Source organism: Sarcophilus harrisii, chromosome 6, assembly GCF_902635505.1.
Source record: "Sarcophilus harrisii chromosome 6, mSarHar1.11, whole genome shotgun sequence".
NCBI lineage: Eukaryota > Metazoa > Chordata > Mammalia > Dasyuromorphia > Dasyuridae > Sarcophilus > Sarcophilus harrisii.
In genome coordinates this window covers 125332138-125355768 of record NC_045431.1, presented here as the reverse complement: position 1 = coordinate 125355768, position 23631 = coordinate 125332138, and the positions used below count along the sequence as shown (strand labels likewise).

The 23631-nt window shown below is 34.7% G+C and overlaps 1 protein-coding gene across 2 annotated transcripts in view; it reads right to left on the bottom strand.

Moving 5' to 3' along the window:
- Positions 1 to 23631, bottom strand: part of ZGRF1 (zinc finger GRF-type containing 1) — an 86534-nt gene that overhangs the window by 45415 nt on the left and 17488 nt on the right. For both annotated transcript variants that reach the window (XM_031944005.1, XM_031944006.1), the window contains exons 7-11: positions 23513 to 23592; positions 15582 to 15665; positions 11548 to 11733; positions 8494 to 8599; positions 8306 to 8406 (exon numbers count right to left, since the gene is read on the bottom strand). In XM_031944005.1, coding sequence (XP_031799865.1) covers positions 8306 to 8406; positions 8494 to 8599; positions 11548 to 11733; positions 15582 to 15665; positions 23513 to 23592 — 557 coding nt within the window. The remainder of the gene's footprint in view (positions 1 to 8305; positions 8407 to 8493; positions 8600 to 11547; positions 11734 to 15581; positions 15666 to 23512; positions 23593 to 23631) is intronic.

Here is a 23631-nt window from a genome sequence, read left to right as displayed (position 1 = left end):
AAGTCCTTTCAAATAAGATAGGATTAAAACTCCTTGCTTCATTAAATCATACAAAATAAAAGGTAGAATGTAAATAAATGTTGAATTGCTCAAATGACTAAGAGCTATCTGATTTGGGTCTAGTTTAGAAGTCAAGAAGCCGTGAAAATGTAAAGGAGAATAGGCTTTAAAACTAAAAATGTTGAGCTCATGTAGTCCAACATTCTCATTTTGAAGACAAAGAAAATAAGGATCTCAGAGGTTAAGTGATTTGAACGAGGCCAAAAAATGTAATAAACAGCAGAGCCAAGATTTAAATCCAGATAACCAGTTTCTACTTCCAAAGATTTTCACACCATGCATCCTCAAACAATCCCATAGCACCTCAGTTAACAATACTTACTCTGAATTCCTACAACAGTGTCTCTCGTTTTTGTATTTAATCACGTCAATATGTATCATTCTCCAAATTCTGGTATCCTAGATCCATAACTAAACCACAAGCTTTTCCAAGGTAGGGATTGTTTCTTCTTCCACTGTGCTCTTAGCATTTAGTACTACATCTTGCCAAAATAGCTCCTTAATGATAACATACACACAGGATTGAGATCTAGAGGATTAATTCTAGTTTGCTGTTTGAAACAAGGCAAATCATTTCAGCTTTCTTGGCTTGTTTCTCATCTGCATCAAGATGAGATTGAACTAGATGAAGGTTCCTTACATTTCTAGATTTCTGTACCTATGATCCCACAATTCTATAAATACTTGATGTTTCAAAATTTAGTCTGATTGAAAGTGTTACTATATTATTCGGTGAAACAACTAACCTGAGTGAGACAAGATAGTTTCTAGGAACAGGGTTTATTTGGGTCACTAATAAATTGAATGAAACACACCTTAAGACCTAGCACCTGAATAAATCCTCTTGATGGCCACAGATTCAAAGATTACCCTCAAAGATTATCCAAATCTAAGTGGATAGAGTCCATTAAAATTAACTTTGCAGAACAAGTCAAATTTGAACACAACAGATTTAAATGGACTCCATTTTAAGTTAATGAGTTACTGAAGAGTACTGGGAAACAAATGGCTATTAATTATGTTATTATAAAAGAAGTAAAAAGTATTATATTTCTAAACTAAAAATTGTAAAAAGAAGTGTTGACCTGTTATAGTAGGAAGAATTACCTCACCCAAGAATTTGCTACACTCAATGAAAACACAGGTGCATTCTGTTTCTTATTCTGTCTTGTTTGTCTTAAATTAATTGCTTTAAAATAGTTCTGTGTGTGTGAGTGTACACCACACACACACACATATATGTATACCTGCACACACCTGGCCCTGTGGTTGGTGGAGCAGCTGAGGCAGAGCTAGAGACAGGCCTAGTCTGGCCCCTCAGGGGCACCTGGGACCGGGTGAGCTCTTCTGCAGCTGGGGGCCCACTCCTGGGAGCCTCCAGGGAAGGGCTCCAGGTTTATACATGCTGAGAAATTTATTTTTGCTCAAAAGAGGAGGCAGCCCATGCCCCACCTTTGGTCCCCATGGAAATCCCCTTGCCACTGTCCCCACTGTAACCCACTGTTTGGAGCAGGAGCTGCGGGAGGGACAGGAAGCAGAGGTGGCCTCTCTACAAGGTCACCTGGAGCTTGTGGGCCAGAGCATCAAGGAGATAGGGCCACCGTGAAGAAGCTGACACTTAGCAAGGGCCAGGTCGAAACAGAGACCCAGTGAGCCTGGCTGAGCACCACGGAGCGGGAGCAAGCCCGGAGGCTGAAGCATAAGGCTGTGAATCTGCTGCCAGAGGTCCCCAGCAACCAGGCCAAGCCGCAAGTGGTGGTGGAGACCAGCACCTAGTGTATCATACACCTGGCTGGCCAGTGGGAGAGGCATCAAGTGCCGTTGCTGGCCAAGTATCAGGTTCTGAAGAAGTGCCAGGACCAGAAAGAGATAGAGTCGTTAGACAAGGCTGTGGAGCTCCAGGTCCTGCAGGAGTGTGTGTACAGCTGGTAGCTGTGGAGTTCTGCAGCAAGGATGGTTTATACAAGCAATTGGTCAAGGAGCTGGACACCCTGCCTGGCAACATGGCTTGTTCAACCTACACCCATAGAATTCTGGAGATCGTGGGCAACGTCAGGAAGCAGATCACCAAGATTCTCTCTGACACCAAACTGCTTCAGAAAGAGATCAATGCTCTGACTGGCAGGCTAGATCACACCTTTGCTATAACAGACAAATGGTATTGATAGATAAATCAATATATCTATATTTATATTGATAGATATACACACACATACAGACATATACATACATAATACTCTAGTTAGAGTATTATGGAAAATAAATGGAAAACAATTGGGAGAAAGATTTATTATTATTTTTTTAGAATTGGGATAGCCAAATTAAGCTGCCAAAAAAATAGGTGTTGTGATATATTGTATTTAACATATATAACATATTTAACATGTATGGGACTACCTGCATCTAGGGGAGGGAGTAGAGGGAAGTAGGGGAAAAGGTGAAACTGAAGTTTTTGCAAGGGTCAATGCTGAAAAATTACCCATGCATATGTTTTGTATATAAAAAGCTATAATAACAAAAAAAAGTGTTGTGCCTCTACATGCTTCCTCACACCTCAAGAAAAGGGTTCTTGAAATTCACTTAGAATTAGGTAATTCAGAACTTTGAACTTACCAAAAAGAACATTAAGCAATTGTTTTTGTTGTCATGTAACTTCAGAAAACAGGGTAGGAAAAAAATCCTTTTTTCTCAACATAATGTAGCCCTTTTGCAATATGTGTATCTTCTCTTGCCACTAGGTACTTATTTATGGAAAAACATTTATAAACAGATAGTTATGGATTATTATAATTATATTTGTAAGATGGTGCTGAAGGAATTTACACAAGAGCTAAAAGAACAGATGAACTGGCAGTCAAAACTCACAAATAAAAAATATTAAAATTACAAAAAAGTACAAAATTGGTCTTTTAAATACTCTTAGATAAACAAAGGGATAAAAATTGAGGTTTTGAAAAGAAGGTACATTTTTTTAAAAAATTACAACAGGATAGAATACTATAACAATTAGAGTAAAAATCAGTTGAGAGAAAGTAAGAAGGGCAGAAATAGATTCTCAAGATTTCAATTTTTAGTAACTTGGAATTAGGAAAAGTAAAAAACAAAGGAAATTAGAAATGCTACATGATCAATAAAGTCATGCTTTGAGCATTCTCTATTGAAAGAGATGCCCTGATAAATGTGGAAATATATAGAAGAATTGCACATGTTTAACATATATTGGATTACTTGCTGTCTAGGGAAGGAAGTGCGAGGGAAGGAGGGAGAAAAATTTGGAACACAAAATTGTACAAGGATGAATGTTGTAAACTCTATTTGCATATATTTTGAAAATAAGCTATTATTTTAAAAAAAAATTTCTAAAATTTCAAAAAAGGAAGGGATGCCCACTGCATTACAGCTTTAAATTAGTTCAAGTAATTATCCAATATAGCCACTCCTTTTTATATTCTGGTATTAGAAGTTGAGGGGAACATTTGTCCTTTGTCTGCAATAGAATTAATGAGAGCAAAAATATAATCTTTTTTTTAAAATATAACTTTTTATTGACAGAACATATGCATGGGTAATTTTTTACAATATTATCCCTTGCACTCACTTCTATTCCAACTTTTCCCTTCTCTCCCTCCACCCCCTCCCCTAGTTGGCAGGTAGCCTGATAGATGTTAAATATGTTACAGTATATCCTAGATACAATATATATGTGCAGAACCATACAGTTCTCTTGTTGCACAAGAAGAATTGGATTCAGAAGGTAAAAATAACCTGGGAAGAAAAACAAATGCAAGTAGTCCACATTCATTTCCCAGTGACCTTCTCTGGATGTAGCTGATTCTGCCCTTCATTGCTCACTCATTTGGAACTGAATTAGATCTTCTCTTTGTTGAAGATATCCACTTCCATCAGACTACATCTCCATACGGTATTGTTGTTGAAGTGTATATGATCTCCTGGTTCTGCTCATTTCACTCGGCATCAGTTCATGTAAATCTTTCCAAGCCTCTCTGTATTCATCCTGTAGGTCACTTCTTACAGAATAATTGTTAAGAGGTTTGGCAATTGTTAATGCTGTAAAGTTACCTATGTATATATCCTGTAAATAAAAGGCTATTAAATAAAAAAAAAAAAAAGAAAAAAAAAAAAAAAAAAAAAAAAAAAAAAAAAAAACAACAGAATAATTGTTAAATGATTTTAGGTATACGTGGCAAAAGGAGCTGTATAGCAGGAAATAACCTGAGGAGGGGGAACAAGGTGTGCAGAGGAGGAAAACAGGAAGGCAGTAGTGAAAGGTTGTTTACCCCAAGATTAACGATTTTGTTATAGACTACCCTGTACCATGACGGGGTAAAGACAAAGAAAGCTGGGTATGAGATGATGTAATGAGATGGTATATATGAAGGAATGTAACTGTGAGTAGCTGCAGACGCCATTAGAGAAAATGTAGAGTGCTTAAACGCTTGCAGTACTTAGTAATATCTCGTGTCCCGGGTGTTCTGTGGGAAGGAGAGCAGCTGGAGGGAGCTGCTTCGGAGACGTCCAAGTACTTGGAGGAGGATAAGGAACCCAGTTATAGTTCCCTCTTGGTGAGTAGGGGAACTCAACAACTGGCGGCCAGAACAGGGACATTCTGTGGGACAGGGGGTCCCTGGGAGGAAATCCCAAAAGCCCTACAAGTTGAAAAATTTGTTTAAAGTCGGAGGAGTTCAGAAAAATGGGATAATTTAAGTCAGATCCCATTATGAAATCCGATGATAGTGAAATTTACGTACACCAGATTTATAATTTAGTTAAGGGGCAAAGGATGCAAGCAAATATAAAGCTATGTAGACAATTCGTAGAGAAATTTTGGACATCTTCCCCTTGGTTAGAACATACAGGACAAGACTAAAAGCAGGGAGAGTGGTGGGCTCGCAAATGGCTTCTAATATCCTTAACAATCTAATCAAAATAGCCCTCTAGGGAGGCTCTATGCTTCCGCCCATCTTAGTGAATGAGGAAGCACAAACTGGTAATTCTTTGCTCGGTAATGAAGAGCCACGCTTGGATAAGGATAGTAGCCAAAAAAGTGAAAGTACAGGGAACTGGCTGCCCCTGCAGCTGCTGCTGCCTCCTTCTGTGGAATCTCGAGCCCCGGACAAGGAACGCTTACCTATCGCCCATTAAATCCGTCTTTGGGCCGTTTTAAAACTAAAAATGGAGCAGGGGTGGAAACACAGGGGCAGACGAATTGCTGCCCCCACCTAGTGAGTGGCAAACAAAGCCGAATAGAACATACCCCCAGAAGAGGGAGAAACTAGGAAGTTGTTGTGGAATGTGGTACAGCTAGTAAAACAATAGTAGTTAAACCAGTTTTAAAAGAAACTGGTTATAGTCATAGAGCTCCCCCTAGTGGCCAGCGTACCAAAGCGGCAAGGTTATTATTAGAAAGTAAAAAAAGGAAGAGGTTTCTGGAGCCCTTATTACCTTTTGCTCTCTAACATTAAGTTACCAAAGGTTGCCCAATTATATCAACAACTTGATATAACTATTCCTTCTCATGTGATTAGTGTAACTCCTGTTGATGGCCCTAATATTTTTACTGATGCTACAAAAGATATAGAGCTAGTTTTTATATACCTTCCATGGAAGCTCTACGTGTTTTATCTATTCCTTATGACTCTACCCAGAAAAACGAATATGTTATTTTATATGTATTACAACATATCTCCCCACCTTTTAATATTATTAGATAGTATGCTTACTTAGTAGTTAAGAATTTACAGAGATAGTAAAGAAGTGTTTGAAACGCATTCCTTTTGCCCCTCATAAATGTGATCCTACTTATAATCCAAAAGGAGATAAGACTAATGATATCTGGCAAATGGATATTACTCACTGGAGAACACAGTGTGTTCATGTAACTGTAGATATTCTAATTTTATAGTAGCTACTCTTCAACCTGGAAAGGCACTAAAACATGTTATTTCTCACTTACATCATTGTTTTGCTTCTAATGGTGTGCCTCAACAGATAAAGACAGATAATGGACATTCTTACACCTCAAAAGATTTTTAGTCCTTCTGTTCTGAATTTGGCATCACTCATGTGACAGATATTCCTTATAACCCCACAGGTCAGGCCATAGTTGAAAGAGATAATAGAATCCTTAAGACACTCCTTGTAACAAGAAAAGGGAGTGTCATGGGGCAGGCCAAAAGGTCGCTTAACCTAAAGTATGTTAGACAAAGCAGTATTTACATATAATTATTTACAATTTTCTGCCAATGAATTAACGCCAGCCATTCATTTTTGGCATACATTTGAAAGGACACAGTCTATCACAAAAGTACAAAACCAACAACTAAAAAAGACAAAATTAATAGAGTGCTTGGAAGACAAAGGAAGGAAATTGGGTAGGTCCAGGGACAGTCGAGGTGTGGGGTCCCAGGTATGCTCTTATTGTTGCAAATGAAAATGGACGTGAGCAGTAGGTGCCAACCAGAAGGATTCGGGTCATCAAGGGGGTCGAACGGAACAAGAGGAGAAGGCAGAAAAGCTCCCAGGACCACAGACAGAGATGGAAAGGAGAATTGTAATCTCTGCTGGGACTATTATCTCTCATGAGCCTCAACACAGGAGCTATAGCACAAAGAGAGTGGAATAACTTTGTGGCACCAGCACAATGCCTGGCCGATCAAAAGGGACAATATACTTGGGGGGGGTTATACCTGGACCACTGGTGGTGCATATGGTAGGGTGGGGACAACACACACCTGATTTTCATGTATATGGCAATGTGTTGCAGTGAATGGGACATTATAGTACTGATACACCCCAGGCAAGGATGATGGACACTTATGTAAATAATGTCACTTTTATTACTTATTCTGCTCCCATTTGTTTTTCCACAGGGGTGATTGGGTCCCCCAAGGGAGGTATTCCATGGGTAATGAAATCCTTGAGTATGGGCCCTCACAGAGAGGTAGAATTGGGTTATCATCTTTTAGCTTTGAGTGTAGGACTGTATGAGATATATGCTTTACAGATGGCAGTAAAGTGGTTGGGAGAGGAATTGGTCCTCCACACTTTATTACAATCTATACCTTGTCATTATGCATATTGCCCTGTATGTGTTACCCCTTTGTCATAGGATGATATAGCACTCAATTAACACCTGAATTAAGGTGCGAGATCATTTAAGAAGAGCATTATTGTCAACAAATGTTACTAATCAAATTGAAGAATTGGCTAAATTAGTCCAAGACATTAATGGTATGGCTGTACAATTTCAATTACCTGATGCTGCATCACAAGATTTTGTAAATTGGATCCAATCTAAAGATTGTTTACCCCAAGATTAATGATTTTGTTATTGAGTAGCCTGTACCATGACGGGGTAAAGACAAAGAAAGCTGGGTATGAGATGATGTAATGAGATGGTATATATGAAGGAATGTAACTGTGAGAAGCTGCAGACGCCATTAGAGAAGATGTAGAGTGCTTAAACGCTTGCAGTACTTAGTAATATCTGGTGTCCCGGTTGTTCTATGGGAGGAGAGCAGCTGGAGGAAGCTGCTTCGGAGACGTCCAAGTACCAGGAGGATGGTAAGGAACTCAGTTATAGTTCCCCTTGGTGAGTAGGGGAACTCAACAATAATAATATTCCATAATATTCATATACCACAATTTACCCAAGAATTCTCCAATTGATGGGCATCCATTCATTCTCCAGTTTCTAGCCACTAGAAACAGGGCTGCCACAAACATTTTGGTACATACAGGTCCCTTTCCCTTCTTTAGTATCTCTTTGGGGTATAAGCCCAGTAGTAGCACTGCTAGATCAAAGGTATATGCACAGTTTGATAACTTTTTGGGCATAATTCCAGATTGCTCTCCAGAATGCTTGGATTCGTTCACAACTCCACCAACAATGCATCAGTGTCTCAATTTTCTCGCATCCCCTGCAACGTTCACCATTATTTTTTCCTGTCATCTTAGCCAATCTGACAGGTGTGTAGTGGTATCTCAGAGTTGTCTTGATTTGCATTTCTCTGATCAAAAGTGATTTGGAACACCCTTTTGTATGAGTAGAAATAGTTTTAATTTTATCATCTGAAAATTATTTGTTCATATCCTTTGACCATTTATCAATTGGAGAATGGCTTGATTGTAAGAATATAATCTTAAAAGACATGGTATCATTCACATTCTTTTAACAATAATATGTAAAAAATAATTCCCCAAACAATGAAAGGTTTGTTTATACCTTATTTATTTCCCATGAGGACCCTTCTGATAACTTCAAATTGTGGTCCAAAGAATAAGATGACACAGTATTGCCAGAATCAGTAAAAGGGAAATCCAAAACTGTTATAAGGGAAAAAAAAAACCCAACCATACTTAGTAACTATTCCTCATATTATTAGTCAATTTGCAAAGTTAAATATCACTTACAAGTATTATTTTCATTTGGGTCCTTAATAAAGTCAGTTGACATCTGAAAATCCTCTTCTTCTCTGAAGTTTAGACCTTCTTCCAAAAAGTTTTCTCCATCTGAGGGCTTAAATACATACATTTATTTAACTCATTAAAACTAACAATGAATCAAAAACATTTTTGCCATGAAAAGAACATTTTCAAATCACAAATTTGTCACTGTGACTGGAGTACATTATTGAACGCAAAAGAGATAATTTCAATTATATTAAGTTAATGGGTTTATATCCCAAAGAAATCATAAAGAAGGGAAAGGGATCTGTATGTGCATGAATGTTTGTGGCAGCCCTCTTTGTACCAAAAACTGGAAACTGAGTAGATGCCCATCAATTGGAGAATGGCTGAATAAATTGTGATATATGAATATTATGGAATATTATTGTTCTGTAAGAAACGACCAACAGGATGATTTCAGAAAACCCTGGAGAGACTTACACGAACTGATGCTGAGTGAAACGAGCAGGGCCAGGAGATCATTATATACTTGGAGGAGGGGGAAGTGTGAAGGAGGGGGAAAATTGGAACAAAAGGTTGGCAATTGTCAATGCTGTAAAATTACCCATACTTGTAAATAAAAAACTATTTTAAAAAATTATATTAAGTTAAAAAGTTTTTATAATCAATGCAAATAAGACTAGAAGGAAAGCAATAAACTGGGGGAAAAATTTACATTCAAGGGTTCTGATAAAGGCCTCATTTATAAAATATAGAAAATTGACTCAAATTTATAAGAATTCAGGTCATTCACCAATTGATAAATGGTCAAAAGATATGAATAGGCAATTTTTGGATGAAGAAACTGAAACCATTTCTAGTCATATGAAAAATCACTATTGATCAAAGAAATGAAAACTCTGAGGTACCACTATGTAACTCTCAGATTAGCTAAAATAACAGGAAAGATAATGACGAATGTTGGAGGGGATATGGAAAACTGGGACACTAATACATTGTTAGTGGAGTTGTGAACTGATCCAACCATTCTGGAAAGTAGTTTGGAAGTATCCTGAAGGGCTATCAAAATGTGCATTGCCTTTGACCCAGCAGTATTTTTACTGAGCTTATATCACAAAGAGATCTTAAAGGAGGGAAAGGGACTCACATAAGCAAAAATGTTTGAGGCAATCTTTTTTGTAGTGGCAAGACACTGGAAACTGAGTGGATGCTCATCAGTTGAGGAATGGCTAAATAAGTTATGGCATATGAATGTTATGGAATATTATTATTCTATAAGAAATGATCAGCAGGAGTGAAACGAGCAGGGCCAAGAGATCATTATATACTTCAACAACAATACTAGATGATGACCAGTTCTGATGGACCTGGCCACCCTCAGCAATGAAATCAACCAAATCATTTCTAATGGAGCAGTAATGAACTGAACCAGCTACGCCCAGCGAAAGAACTCTGGGAGATGATTAAAAACCATTACATTGAATTCCCAATCCCTATATTTTTGTCCACCTGCATTTTTTATTTCCTTCACAAGCTAATTGTACAATATTTCAGAGTCTGATTCTATTTGTACAGCAAAATAACGGTTTGGTCATGTATACTTATTGTGTATCTAATTTATATTTTAATATATTTAACATCTAGTGGTCATCCTGCCATCTAGGGGAGGGGGTGGGGGCTAAGAGAGGAAAAATCGGAACAAAAGGTTTGGCAATTGTCAATGCTGTAAAGTTACCCATACATATAATCTGTAAATAAAAGGCTATTAAATTTAAAAAAAAAAAAAGAAATAATCAGAAGGATGTAGGCCTGGAGAGACTTACATGAATTATAAATAAACAGAACCAGGAGATCATTGTACATGGCAATCATAAGATTATATGAAGATCAATTCTGATCTCAATTTCTGCTGATTGAGGCCAGTTCCAATGATTTTATGATGAAGAGAGGTCTATGGAAACTGAATGTGAATCATAACATAGCATTTTCTTTTTGTTGTTTTGCTTGCATTTTATTTTCTTTCTCATTTCTGTTTCCTTTTTGATCTGATTGTGTTGCACAATAATTTTATAAATATGTATACATATATTAGATTTAACATATATATATTTTAATATATTTAACATACATTGGATTACTTGCCATCTAAAGGAGGGGGTGGGGAGAAAGGGGGAGAAAATTTGGAACATAAGGTTTTGCAAGGGTTAATGCTGAAAAATTATCCATGCATGCCCATATCCATAAAAAGCTTTAATTTTAAAAAATAATAAAATAAAATAAACAAAAGACTAACAGGAAAAAATATTAACAGATTCAACAAAGGCAACATAGTGTATATGGAATGAGAACTGGATTAGAAGTCAAGAAAACTCAATTCTATTCATGACAGGATCATAGATATTGGAGTCTTTTTCAGTGTCTCCATATATTAAATGGGAATAGCAACTGACCTCTTTACCATAAAGGATTTAATGAGATGATATATAAATGATATAAAAGAGAAAATCTTTGAAAAGCATAATATATAAGATAAATGTTGGGTATAATTATAGTAATCTTTATTCAAATGGTATATGTGAAGAACATTTCAAGAACATTATACACACTTGTGTGTGACTAAAATATGTACTGTCACCTTTACCCATCAGCCTCATGGTTTAACTCTTAATTGTATTAATTAACTGCCTAATTGTATATTAAATGAAGGAAGTTCTAAAACAGTGTGGAGAACATTTATTAGCATGTATATAGACTTCCACAATGAGAGGCATCATTCTGCATATCTTTATGAATTGGTATTCCTATTTTAATAGATCCATTACCTTTTTCATTAATTATAATCCTTTTATGCAGAAAGTAACAATTCTTTAAATACTTGTTTCTAACAAGTAAGTGATTTTTAAAATGTTTTTTTCCCCTAATCCTAAGTTTTTGGTGAATGTACTGATTTAGCTGTACCACTACTTTTACTAGTATTACTCTCTTCAAAGAATGTATTTTGGTATTAAAATAAAGGAAAATAATATGCTGAGCTATAAACATAAGAAATCTTTTTACCTGTAAGAAGTCAGTCATCATACAACTACTAGGCAACTTTGGTGTCAAAAAGCAAGGTCCTTGTGTGAAGCTCTTGTATTCCACACTATCTAGATATTGATTCCACTCCATTTGAGAACTGGGTCCTCTGATCATTACCTCACTAGAAGCTGATCCTACCACTTGGTGCCCCTGAAATTCAACTCCCTAGAAATTAAAAATGAAAATATTTAAAATGCACAAGGAAGAAGAATCCATTTTTAATATCTCTTTAGAAAAATCATAGTTTGGTTTTCTATAAAATGTCAATTAAGGTAAATAATTACTAAGACATTGATTCTCATCCTACAATAGGAACTGCAAAATTATTCAAATGCTAAAGCCCAGAAAATATTTGCTATTCTATCCTAAAGTATAAATAGAAAATATCTAAAATATATATTTAAAAAGAAATTAGATAAAAGGCAGTAACTGTTTTAATTTCCTCTAGAACATTTTATATATATATATATAATCTTCAAGATGTATAATAGGCACATTCCCAAAAGTTATAAAGAATAACTAAACAATGAATATGAGAACCAACTAATCCTGTGTGTGATTCATTTTGCAAAGACTTCTGAATATCTCTAGACAAAGAGAAGATGTCTTAATAAGAACTAGGCTGTAAGGTAGAGAGGGAGAGGGAGTGTTTCTGTCCATAGTAAAAGGAACAGACTAGACGCTCTGGGAACAAAGATTAGAATAGAAATACCAAGAAAGCTGCTGTATCTCTTCTATCGTTAGACATTGTTGATTGACCTGAGCCTCTGTCTGATGCTCTTTCTTGGGGGTCCTATATATCATGTAATCACTATTTTCTATTCTATAAGAAATTAACCAAGAGAAGCAACAAAGAATCCTAGATTTAGATTTAGAATCTGAGAACCTAGATTCAAATTCTATGCTATGCTCTGTATTATGATCTTGGGCAACTCACTTCCCTCAATGGTCCTCAGTTTCCATGAGGAATTTGATTAGATGATTTCCAATGGCCCTTTCCATTCTCAATCCTGACATTTTACCTATGATATTTAAAGGGATACATAAAGGATTTATTTCTAAATAGTCAACTACCAAAACAATGAATAAAAAGTTACTAAAATTTAATCCAGAGATTCTAAATTACAAATTTAAAAGGAAAATAAGACTCCTAATATATACAGATAAAAATTAAGGAAGAGTTTCTTTTGAGCATAAAGAAACATAAATATGAACACATTTTCTTTCCTGTTAAAATGTTTACTTTTACCCCATTATACTAAGAAATACATATTTCTTAAATCCACATAGGAAAAGAGCCTTCTGTTCCCCCTACCCCCACAAGGATGTGTTCCAAATTTGTAATGAATTCTAGGGGTAGAATTATATCCTAAAGCCAGAAATCTATTTAACTTCTCCCTCTATAACAACTAAATGTATTAACAATTGATTTATCAGTCATTGCCTACAGTTAAAGTTTTATAATGCTTTTTAAGTCATCAATCTGTATTCCAAAAAACATACCAAGAACTGCTTAACTGCAATGGAGATATAAAAATGCTAACCAATTCGATCATCAATAGTGACTTCAAAGGATTAATGGTAAAGCACACCTCCCACCACTTGACAAAGAGATGGTGTACTCTAGTTATGAAATGAAGTACACATTTTTAGACATATCCAAAATATTGATTCGTTTTGTTTAATTCTACATGTTTGTTATAAAGGAGAGTTCTGTTTGGAGGTAGGAAAAAACCACTGGGAAGTGATGGTTAAGATTTCAATTAAATTTTAATTTTTCAATTACCAAGTGTTTAAAAAAAAAAGGTAAACAAGACCCTTGCCTATGTTTTTATTAACTGTATCCCCAAAGTTTAGCATAGTTCCTGGCACATAAGAAGCACTTAATAAACATTTATTAGATTATCTTGGACCCTTTTAACAAAAAAAATGGTCAAGCAAAACAAATTTCCATATTGGCCATTTGTCTAAATTTGTCTGATTTTTGTCTACATTTTCATTGACCACCTCTGACAGTGATCTTTTTAAAGCATCAATAATTTTTTAAAAAATAAATTGAATGTCATAATCTGAGTGATGAGATCATGGAATGATTAGAGAAATGATCAAAAGCCAATATCCAATTAATAAAAGGCTAAAAATAGGAAAGGAGAACTCAAATCTTTTCTGTGTGACCCTGGGCAAGTCACTTAATTCTGTTCATCTTAGTTTCCTCATCTGTAAAATGAACTGGAGAAGAAAATGGCAAATCACTCCAGTATTTTTGCGAAGAAAACCTCAAGTAGGACACAAAGAGTCAGACATCACTGAAATGACTAAACAACAAAAAAGACAGGAAGAACAGCATGTGTCATTATTGTGCCCCCAATAGAACCTGTTTAAATAAGCTCTAAAAAAGAGGGGAAAGAGAGAAATGGACAAAAGACCTATCTTTTTATCACACTTATAAGAAAAGTTTAACAAATGAAAAGCAGTCATTACAGAGAAATCAAAAGAATTCAAAAACTACTCCAGCCAGAAAACAACTGACCTCATTAAGAAAAAAACCCAGCAGCCAAAGGCAATTCAAGTTTAAAGTTTGAGTTTATATGCCAAACAGTACTGAGGAGGAAAAAGAAGATTGCAAAGAAACTACCTTGCCAAAAAAAACAAAACAAACAAACAAACAAACAAAAAAACCATGAAGAAAATTAACCTAGGAAACTCCAGTTACCTTGAGTGCATCTTTTAAAAATGAAGTTGAAAGAAAAAAGGAAGAATGTGAAACCACTCTGGTCTATCAGTGTTACTGTGATCATTTATTCATATCAGCAAGAACAGCAAAATTACCAAATTTGGACTTATCCTCTAAGTAAATTTAAGAAAAGGAAGCTAAAAGCAGGCTTTATAAATATATGCAGAAGAAAACACTCAGAAATCATTTTTTTAAAAAGCTGAAAGTATAGAAGAGTTCCTCGACATGCCCCCAAAAAAATGTAACAATTTTTTTCATTTCTATAAAAATATTTTAAAATTACCTATGTACCCATTGAGAATTAAAAAAAAAAAAATCCTAGAACTAGACGGATAGTTTTCAATAACAAATCACCACTTTATTTTCCCACAAGGGAGTAAGAAAGGAGAATGGAAGATTACACTGTGTCTATTTTCTGCTGATTTTAAAACAGCATTTAATTTAGTAGAACTAAACAGCTATACATTTCTTTTCAAAGTATCTTCCACATTCATATTAAAATCAAGCAAGTTTTGTGACAATATAACTACAGAGATTACTTGTTCTGTGAGGCATAAAACAAACTGCCTGTAGATCTTTATTAGCATCATGGAGGATATTACAGAGATTCCAATTAGAAGAATGATTCCTAGTAAGGTTTTCTAAAAGCTGATATCTGCAGATGACATCGCACATCAATTTCCAGAACAAGACAAAGGTTTCTTACAGAAATGAGAAATCAATAAGTCATTTCTTTTTTTTTATTAAGTGCCTACTATATTATTCCAGGCACTGTGGTAAATAATGGGGATGTTAAAAAGGGCAAAAACAGTTCCTGCCTTCAAGAAGCTCACAATTTAATGGAAACAGTCATCTGAAAGAGATAATCTAACTATATAAATTGAAAAAATAGTTTTTGAAAAATACTTATTGCCTAGACAATAACATATTGGGTGGGCTGCTGTTTTGCTTCCATTGCAAAGTAATTTGCCCAGGATCACATAGTCAGTATGTATTGACACAGACCTTTCCATCAAGTCTTTTGGTTCTAAGGCTTGCTATTCACTACATTTTTGCTGTTTTTCATTTCTTTGATAAAACTGGTAGATGCAATATGTATGAATAAACTACTAAAAAGGAAGAAGACTTCAAAATAAAAAAAAAAGAAATGCCTTATCATTTTTAAAAATAATATTTCATCATTTTGGTTCAATAATATTCTGATAGCAGAACTGATTCCAAATATCTGTAAATGTTAAGAAACTGAGAACACATTTGAATAGTTCTTCATAATTTGTACCTTAGGTTTATAGAACTTCCTCTCTTTTTCCTTAGGTATAAGAGCTATAAAAGAATTCTCTTCTTTATCTTTCAAGGAAGAAGACTGAAAGAAAATACCAATAACAATGTTAGTTAGAATCTGCAGTACATCAGGCCTTGACTAATTCATCATACTTGACTTTTTCTGCATTGTGATTGGGGGTGCGTGTGAGACCCCCCACAACTACAGAAGGCAAATAGTGAGCTCCTAAATCCCAGCATAAGAAAGTTGGCAGTACCGATCCCAGAGCAGCATGAAGCCCTGTTTCCTGTATATAGGAAGCTTCAGACAATCTCCCCTTTGTCCTAGGAAGACAAATGAGCAAAATGAGCAAAAAAGCAAAAATGGCTCTAATCATAGTTTTTATGGAGATAGAGAGGAACAGACCTCAAATCCTAAGGATGCTAAAGGCAAAATGCCTCCAGATGAAGACTCAAAGGGTGATATAAGGTGGAATCCATCTCAAAAGACTATCTTGGAAGAAGAAAAATGTGTAAAGTAAATGAGAATTCTGGAAAAGGAAACAGAAATTATTTGAAGAAAATCATTCCTTAAAATATTTTGGTGAAAGAAAAAGAAAACAACTCTTTGAAAAACAGAATTTGTGAAATGGGGGGGGGGGGAATCCACTGACAAAACAACTCATTAAAAATTCAATTGGCCAAATGCAAAAGGAGATTAAAAAAAAAAAAGGAAGAAAGTAATTCATTAAAAATGAGAATTGAACAAATGAAAGTGAATGACTCAATGAGACATCAAGAATCAAACTCCCCCAAAAAGGGGGAAAAAAAATTTGAAGAAAATGTAAAACACTTCATCAGAAAAACAACTGACTTAGAAAACAGATCCAGGAGAGACAATCTAAGAATTATTTGTACTACTTGAAAACCACATTGTGGCTCAGACAGCATTTTTCAATAAATCATCAAGGAAAACTGCCCCAATATCCTAGAACCAGAAGGTAAAATAGTCATTGAAAGAATCCACTGATTACCTTGTGAAAGATACCCCAAAATATAAACTCCAAGGAATATTGTAACTGAATTCTAGAATTATCAGATCAAGGAGAAAACACTGCAAGCCAGCCAAAAAGAAACAATTCAAATATCAAGGAGCCACAATCAGGATACCCAGGACCTAGCAGCTTCTACTTTAAAGGATCGCAGGGCCTAGAATATGATATTCTGGAAGGCAAAGACTTGGACTACAGTCATGAATCAAATATCCAGCAAAATAGCTCATTATCTTTCAAAGAAAAAGATGAACATTCAATGAAACAGGGATTGTTTCATTTATTTTTGATGAAAAGAGTTGAACAGAAAATTTGATCTTCAAATACAGAACTCAAGAAAAATATAAAAAGATAAAAAAGGAAGAAAAAAAAACTATGCTTTTTAAAGGTTTACATCCCTATATGGAAAGATAACATGTTTAACTCCTGAGATCTATATCTTTGTTAGGGGTATACTTAGAGAAGGTAGGTATAATTTGACTTTACTGTGATGATATAAAAAAGAAACTAAAGGTGGAAAAGAGATTGTACTGGAAAAGGATAAAAGGGGAGGTAAAATAGGGTAAATTCGATCATATGACAAGGCCAAAAACCCTATTACATTTGAGGGAAAAAGGGAGGGGGAAGAGCATTGATGAACCTTAATCTCATTGTATTTGACTCAAAGAGATAATATGAGACATATTAGGTTGGTAAAGAAACTTATCTTATACTACAGGGAAGTAGGAAGAGAAAGGGGAAAGGAAAAGGGAAGGTAATAGAACAGAAGGAGAAGGGAAAAGTGATAAGAAAGGGGGGAGGCACAAATAAGAAATAAGTTAAGAAGCTAAACAGAATTTTAGAAAAGTTTGGTATGACAGATCTTTAGATAAAAGTGAATGAGGATAGAAAGGAATATACTTTTTTTTTGGCAGTACATGGAACCCCCACAAAAACTGACCACATATTAAGGTATATAAACCTCCAAATCAAATGCAAAAAAGCAGAAATAGTAAATGCATCTTTTTCAGATCATGATACAATAAAAATTACATGGAATAAAGGACCAAGGAAAAAGAGACCAAGTAGATAAACCCTTACTTAATTTGATTAGAAAAAGAAGAAAATCAAATTTCTAGTAACAAAAATGAAAAGAGTCAGCATAGGAAAAAATGGAATTTTCTTTAAAATGATCAGTAGCATCTATCTAAAATCATCAGTAAGCATCATATGTAATGGGGATAAACTAGAACCAATTCCAATAAGATCAGAGATGAAACAAGGTTGCCTATTATACCATTATTATTCAATATTGTATTGGAAATTTTAGCTTTAGTAATAAAAGAAGAAAAAGAAATTGGTAAAGAATAGGTAATGAGAAAACCAAATTATCACTCTTTGCAGATGATACGATGGTATACTTAGAGAATCTAGAGAATCAATTAAAAAACTACTAGAAACAATTTTCAGCAACGTTGCAGGATACAAAATAAATCCACATAAATCATCAGCATTTCTATATGTTACCAACAAAATCCACCAGCAAGAGACAAAAGGAAAAATTCCATTTAAAATAACTGTAGATAATATAAAATATTTGGGACCCATCAACTGGAGAATGGTTGGGTAAATTGTGGTATATGAATGTTATGGAATATTATTGTTCTGTAAGAAATGACCAGCAAGATGAATACAGAGAAGCTTGGAAAGAATTACATGAACTGATGCTAAGTGAAATGAGCAGAACCAAGAGATCATTATATACGTCAACAACGATACTGTATGAAGATGTAATCTGATGGAAGTGGATTTCTTTGACAAAGAGACCTAATTCAGTTTCAATTGATCAATGATGGACAGAAGCAGCTACACCCAAAGAAAAAACACTGGGAAATGAATGTAAACTGTTTGCATTTTTGTTTTTCTTCCCACGTTATTTCTACCTTCTGAATCCAATTCTCCCTGTGCAACAAGAAAACTGTTTGGATCTGCACACATACATTATATCTAGGATGTACTAGGACATATTCAACATATATAGGACTGCTTTCCATCTAGGGGAGGAGGTGGAGGGTGGGAGGGAAAAATCGGAACAGAAGTGAGTGGCAAGGGATAATGTTGTAAAAAAAAATTACCCTGGCATGGATTCTGTCAATAAAAAGTTACTATAATAATAAAAAAAAATATATATATATATATATATATATATGTATATATATATATTTAGGAGCCTACCTGCCAAAACAAAGTCAGGAACTATATGAATACAATTACAAAACACTTTTCACACAAATAAAATCAGATCTAAACAGCTGGAAGAATATTAAGTGTTCATGGATAGGCCAAGCTAATATAATAAAAATGACAATACCTCCTAAATTAATCTACTTATTCAGTGCCATATCAATCAAACTACTAAGAAACTACAGAGCTAGAAAAAGTTCATCTGGAAGAACAAAAGGTCATGAATTTCAAGGGAACTATTTTTAAAAATGCAAATGAAGGTTGTAGAGGGCTGAAACTATTGGGTTGATGCACTGAGGTAGGGACTGCTGAGCACATAAGGCTAATTACTGATTGGTCAATACTTTATGGGCATATGCTTGGAAAATGGTCCTTTCCATGCTGGCTCAGTGATTGGTGTATACAAAGGATTGTAGGGGGGACTAGGGGGTGGAGTAAGACAAGCCAGAGACATATTCTTGGCGGTAGATGATGGAGAAGGCGGTCGAGGAGATTCTGCTTCCATCCTGTTCAATCCTGTGTCTAGGGGACCAAGAATAAAGACTGAGAACTTTTGTTTATCCTGACTCTGGCTGATTCTGGGGCATCCTGGGTGCTAGCGCGGTCATCACAGAAGGTGGCCTAGCTGTACCAGACCTAAAACTGTATTACAAAGCAACACTCATCAAAACCATTTGGTACTAGCGAAGAAATAGACTGGAATCAGTGGAATAGGTTAGGTTCACAAGACACAATAGTCAGTGACTATAGTAATCTACTATTTGATAAACCCAAAGATTGCAGCTTCTGGAATAAGAACTTAATATTTGACAAAAATTGCTGGGAAATTTTGAAAATAGTATGGCAGAAACTAGGAATTGACCAACACCTAATACCCTATACCAAAATAAGGTCAAAGTGGGTTCATGATTTAGATAGAGTGATACCATAAACAAATTAGAAGAATAAAGGATAGTTTACCTCTCAGAGCTATGGAGAAGGAAAGAATTTATGACCAAAGGAAAACTAGAATACATTATGAAATGCAAAATGGATAATTTTGATTATATTAAAAAGGTTTTGTACAAACAAAACCAATACAAACAAGAGTAGAAGGGAAGTACAAAATTGGGAAAAAAAAATTTTATATCCAAGGGTTCTGATAGAGACCTTATTTCTAAAATATATAAAGAATTGATTCAAATTTATAGGGATACAAGATATTTTCCAATTGACAAATGATCAAAGGATATGAAAAGACAACTTTCAGATGAAGAAAATGAAATCATTTCTAGTCATATGAAAAAGTGTTCTAAATTACTATTGATCAGAGGAATGCAAATTAGGACAACACTGAGGTACCACTATGTAGCTCTCAGATTGACTAGAATGACAGGAAAAGATAATATTCTACTAAACCAACTGGACAATCCACATATATGACCTTTGATTGATAAAATTTCATTTGACAAATATTTACTGAGATTAGAACTTTTATGTTCAAAGTATTTTGTTGGAGGGGATGTGGGAAAACTGGGACACTAACACATCATTAGTGGAGTTCTGAACTAATTCAACCATTCTGGAGAGCAATTTAGAACTATGCCTAAAGGCTGTGCATACCTGATCCAGCACTGTCTCTATTAGGCCTGTATCCCAAACAGATCATAAAAAAGGGAAAAGGGCCCACATGTGCAAAAATGTTTGTAGCAGTTCTTTTTGTAGTGGCAAGGAATTGGAAACTGAGCAGCTGTCCATCAGTTGGGGAATAGGCAGTATGATTTCAAAGAAGCCTGGAGACACACGAAGTAATGTTAAGTGAAATAAGTAGAACCAAGAAAGCATTATACACAACAACAAGATTATGCGAAGATCAATTCTGATGGATGAGGCTCTTTCTAGCAATGAAGTGATTCAGGCCCATTCCAATAAATTTGTGATGGAGACAGCCATCTATATGCAGAAAGAGGCCTTTTGGGAGTGTATGTAGATCACAACATAGTATTTTCACCTTTTTTGTTGTTATTTGCCTGCTTTTTGTTTTCTTTCTCATTTTTTTTCCTCTTTTGGATCTTATTTTTCTTGTGCAGAATAACAAATGTGTAAATATATATAGAAGAATTATATATGTTTAACATATATTAGATTGCTTACTCTCTAGGAGAGGAAGTGAAAAGAAGAGAGGGAGAAAAATGTGGAACAAGGTTTTGAAAGCACGAACACTGAAAACTATCTTTGCATTAAATTAAATTGTTTTTAAAATAAGTATATAAAAATACTAATAGATATACTTAAAATATTAAGGTCCTTTATTTTAACATTTTAACAAATCTGGGAGCAACTTTACTGACATGATAAATATATAACATGATATCTAAACTGGTGGAAATGTAATTAGAAATATATGGAATATTTGCAAAAAGAAACCCAAAACTTTATTTTAAATTTATTTTATTCCTGAATTTGGATGTATAACTTTTGGCTAAACTGTAATTTGAAAAATGACCCACCAGCAATGATTCTAATGATCCATTAGGTTCAGTTAAAATGTCATCTTGGTTTTCTTGTGGCACCTTGTAGATATATAATTAATATAGAAATTGCATGATATTCCAAAAAATAACAAAATTTTGATTTATATCTCATATAAAAGTATGAAAATCATCAAATGCAATCAATTTACATTAAACATTTTAAAAGGTACATTTTTAAAAGAGTAAAAACATATAAAAGACAATCTAATGTAAAATTCTTGAAGACTTTTCATTTATGAATGTAGTCAGAGAAGGGAGAGGGAATTGTGGGTGACAAAAATAAGTTATCAATAATTTTTTTTAAAAAGAATGATGACATTACATGAAAATTCAAATAAATTGATAAAAGTATTTTTGAAAAAAATAAATTGGAAACTGAAATAATATTAAGAACATCAATGGAAACTGAATACTTTTAAAATACAAAAAATATCAGAAGTACCATAGTTTGATTTATAAAAAAAAAAAAGCAATGTAATGACCCCATCTCAAATAGTCTACTAAACCAACTAGATAATTCATACATGTGACCTTTGACGAGATAAAAATTCAATTGACAAATATTTATTGAAATTTGAACTTTTATATTCAAAGTACTTTGTTGAATGCAACAAGGAATAAATACTGCCTACCAACAATGTGCAAGGTACTGTGATGTGAGCTGGGAATATAAAGATAAATAAAAAATAGGCCATCAAAGGGGATATAGATTTAGATAAGATAGCATCTGAAATCACCTTAAAGGAATAGTAGGACTTTAACATCTGGAAGTGAAAATGGAAGAAGAAAATTGAATGAAGAAGGGTATAAGCAAAGAAAGAGATGGGGAAATCACTAATAAAATATAGACAGATAAGTAGATAATATATGACATTGTTTTATATAGATACATAATATATATGACATTATGTATATTATTGTATAATATATGCTATATAGAAAATGCTGTTATATAAATGATACACATTCTACGTTATATAATATTATATGTTATGTTAATGTATATTTTCTTAATGGCTTTTCATCTCCATACCTGGAATGCATTTCTTTCCCCCATCATAAACACACACATGTTGGAATCTTTACAAAGTGTTAAGCCATTGGAGTTGATTTGATCTTAGAAAGAGATATTTTGGGCCAGAACTTGAAACAAAGTACTAAGTGGAACTGATACCATAAGTATCTAAGTACTCAATGGAGTTCACACCTTTGGGAGAGTTCAGGGCTAGTATGAGATCTGAATTCACACCTCCCTTAGGACCAGAGAGCACTCTGGGAGATAACCCAGAATCCCTCTCCCTCCAGAAGGCGGAGTTAACCTTTGGGAGATGACATAAATAGAGGAAGCTCTTGGAGCTTGGGAATTATGACTGGAGGTACAGAGAGATTCATTGCATCTTCCAACTTGGTGCTGGCTGGAGGCTGAAGAAAGCAGAGGCAGAAGCCAAGGACAAAGCTGCAAGATCTCTTGAAGCCAGGCAGAGAGATAGGCCTCAACTAACCAGGCTAATTTGGAAGGAGAAATAAACGTTTGCATTTTTACCAGCTGGCTGCGATTCTGGAGTAATTATTTATTTCAATAAGGCTGCCTCCAGAAAACCTTCACAGACACACACACACACACACACACACACACACACACATATATATATACTTACATACATCTATATAAACATATAAATATATATACAGACACACACACATATATGTGAAAAAGTTTAGGGAGATAGTGTGGTACACTGGAAAGAACATTGATTTAGCATCAGAAGATAGACTGAAATCACAGCTATTCCACTCCACTCTACTCATATGATCTTAGGCAAGTACCTTAATATTTTTGTGGCTTATTTTCCCCAGCTATAAAATGGAGGTGAGGGAATGTTCTTTCCAACTCTAATCTGAGTCTATAACAGATCTGCTACTAATTATTTGAATAACCGTGGCTTTAAACAACTGAACCCGTTTCCTAACTGTAGGTTAAAAGGGGTGGACTCTATTTTTGATTCCCTATCAGTTTTAATTCCAGTAATGAGTTAGGCTTCAGACATATTGATTAGGGAGCTGGCAGGGCCATTATCATTAAAGGGTTGGAATATCCTAGTTCTTTCAGTCTTAGCCTTGGGGTGGAGGGTTGTGGGGATGGGCACATAAAAATAAATTACCTGTTGAGTAGAATCTTGATACAGATTAAAGGGTTCCTGTATATCTGAGAAACAGCATACTTCTGTAAATTGTTTGTTGGCTACAATGGACAAAAGTACAACATTCAGATTATCAATTA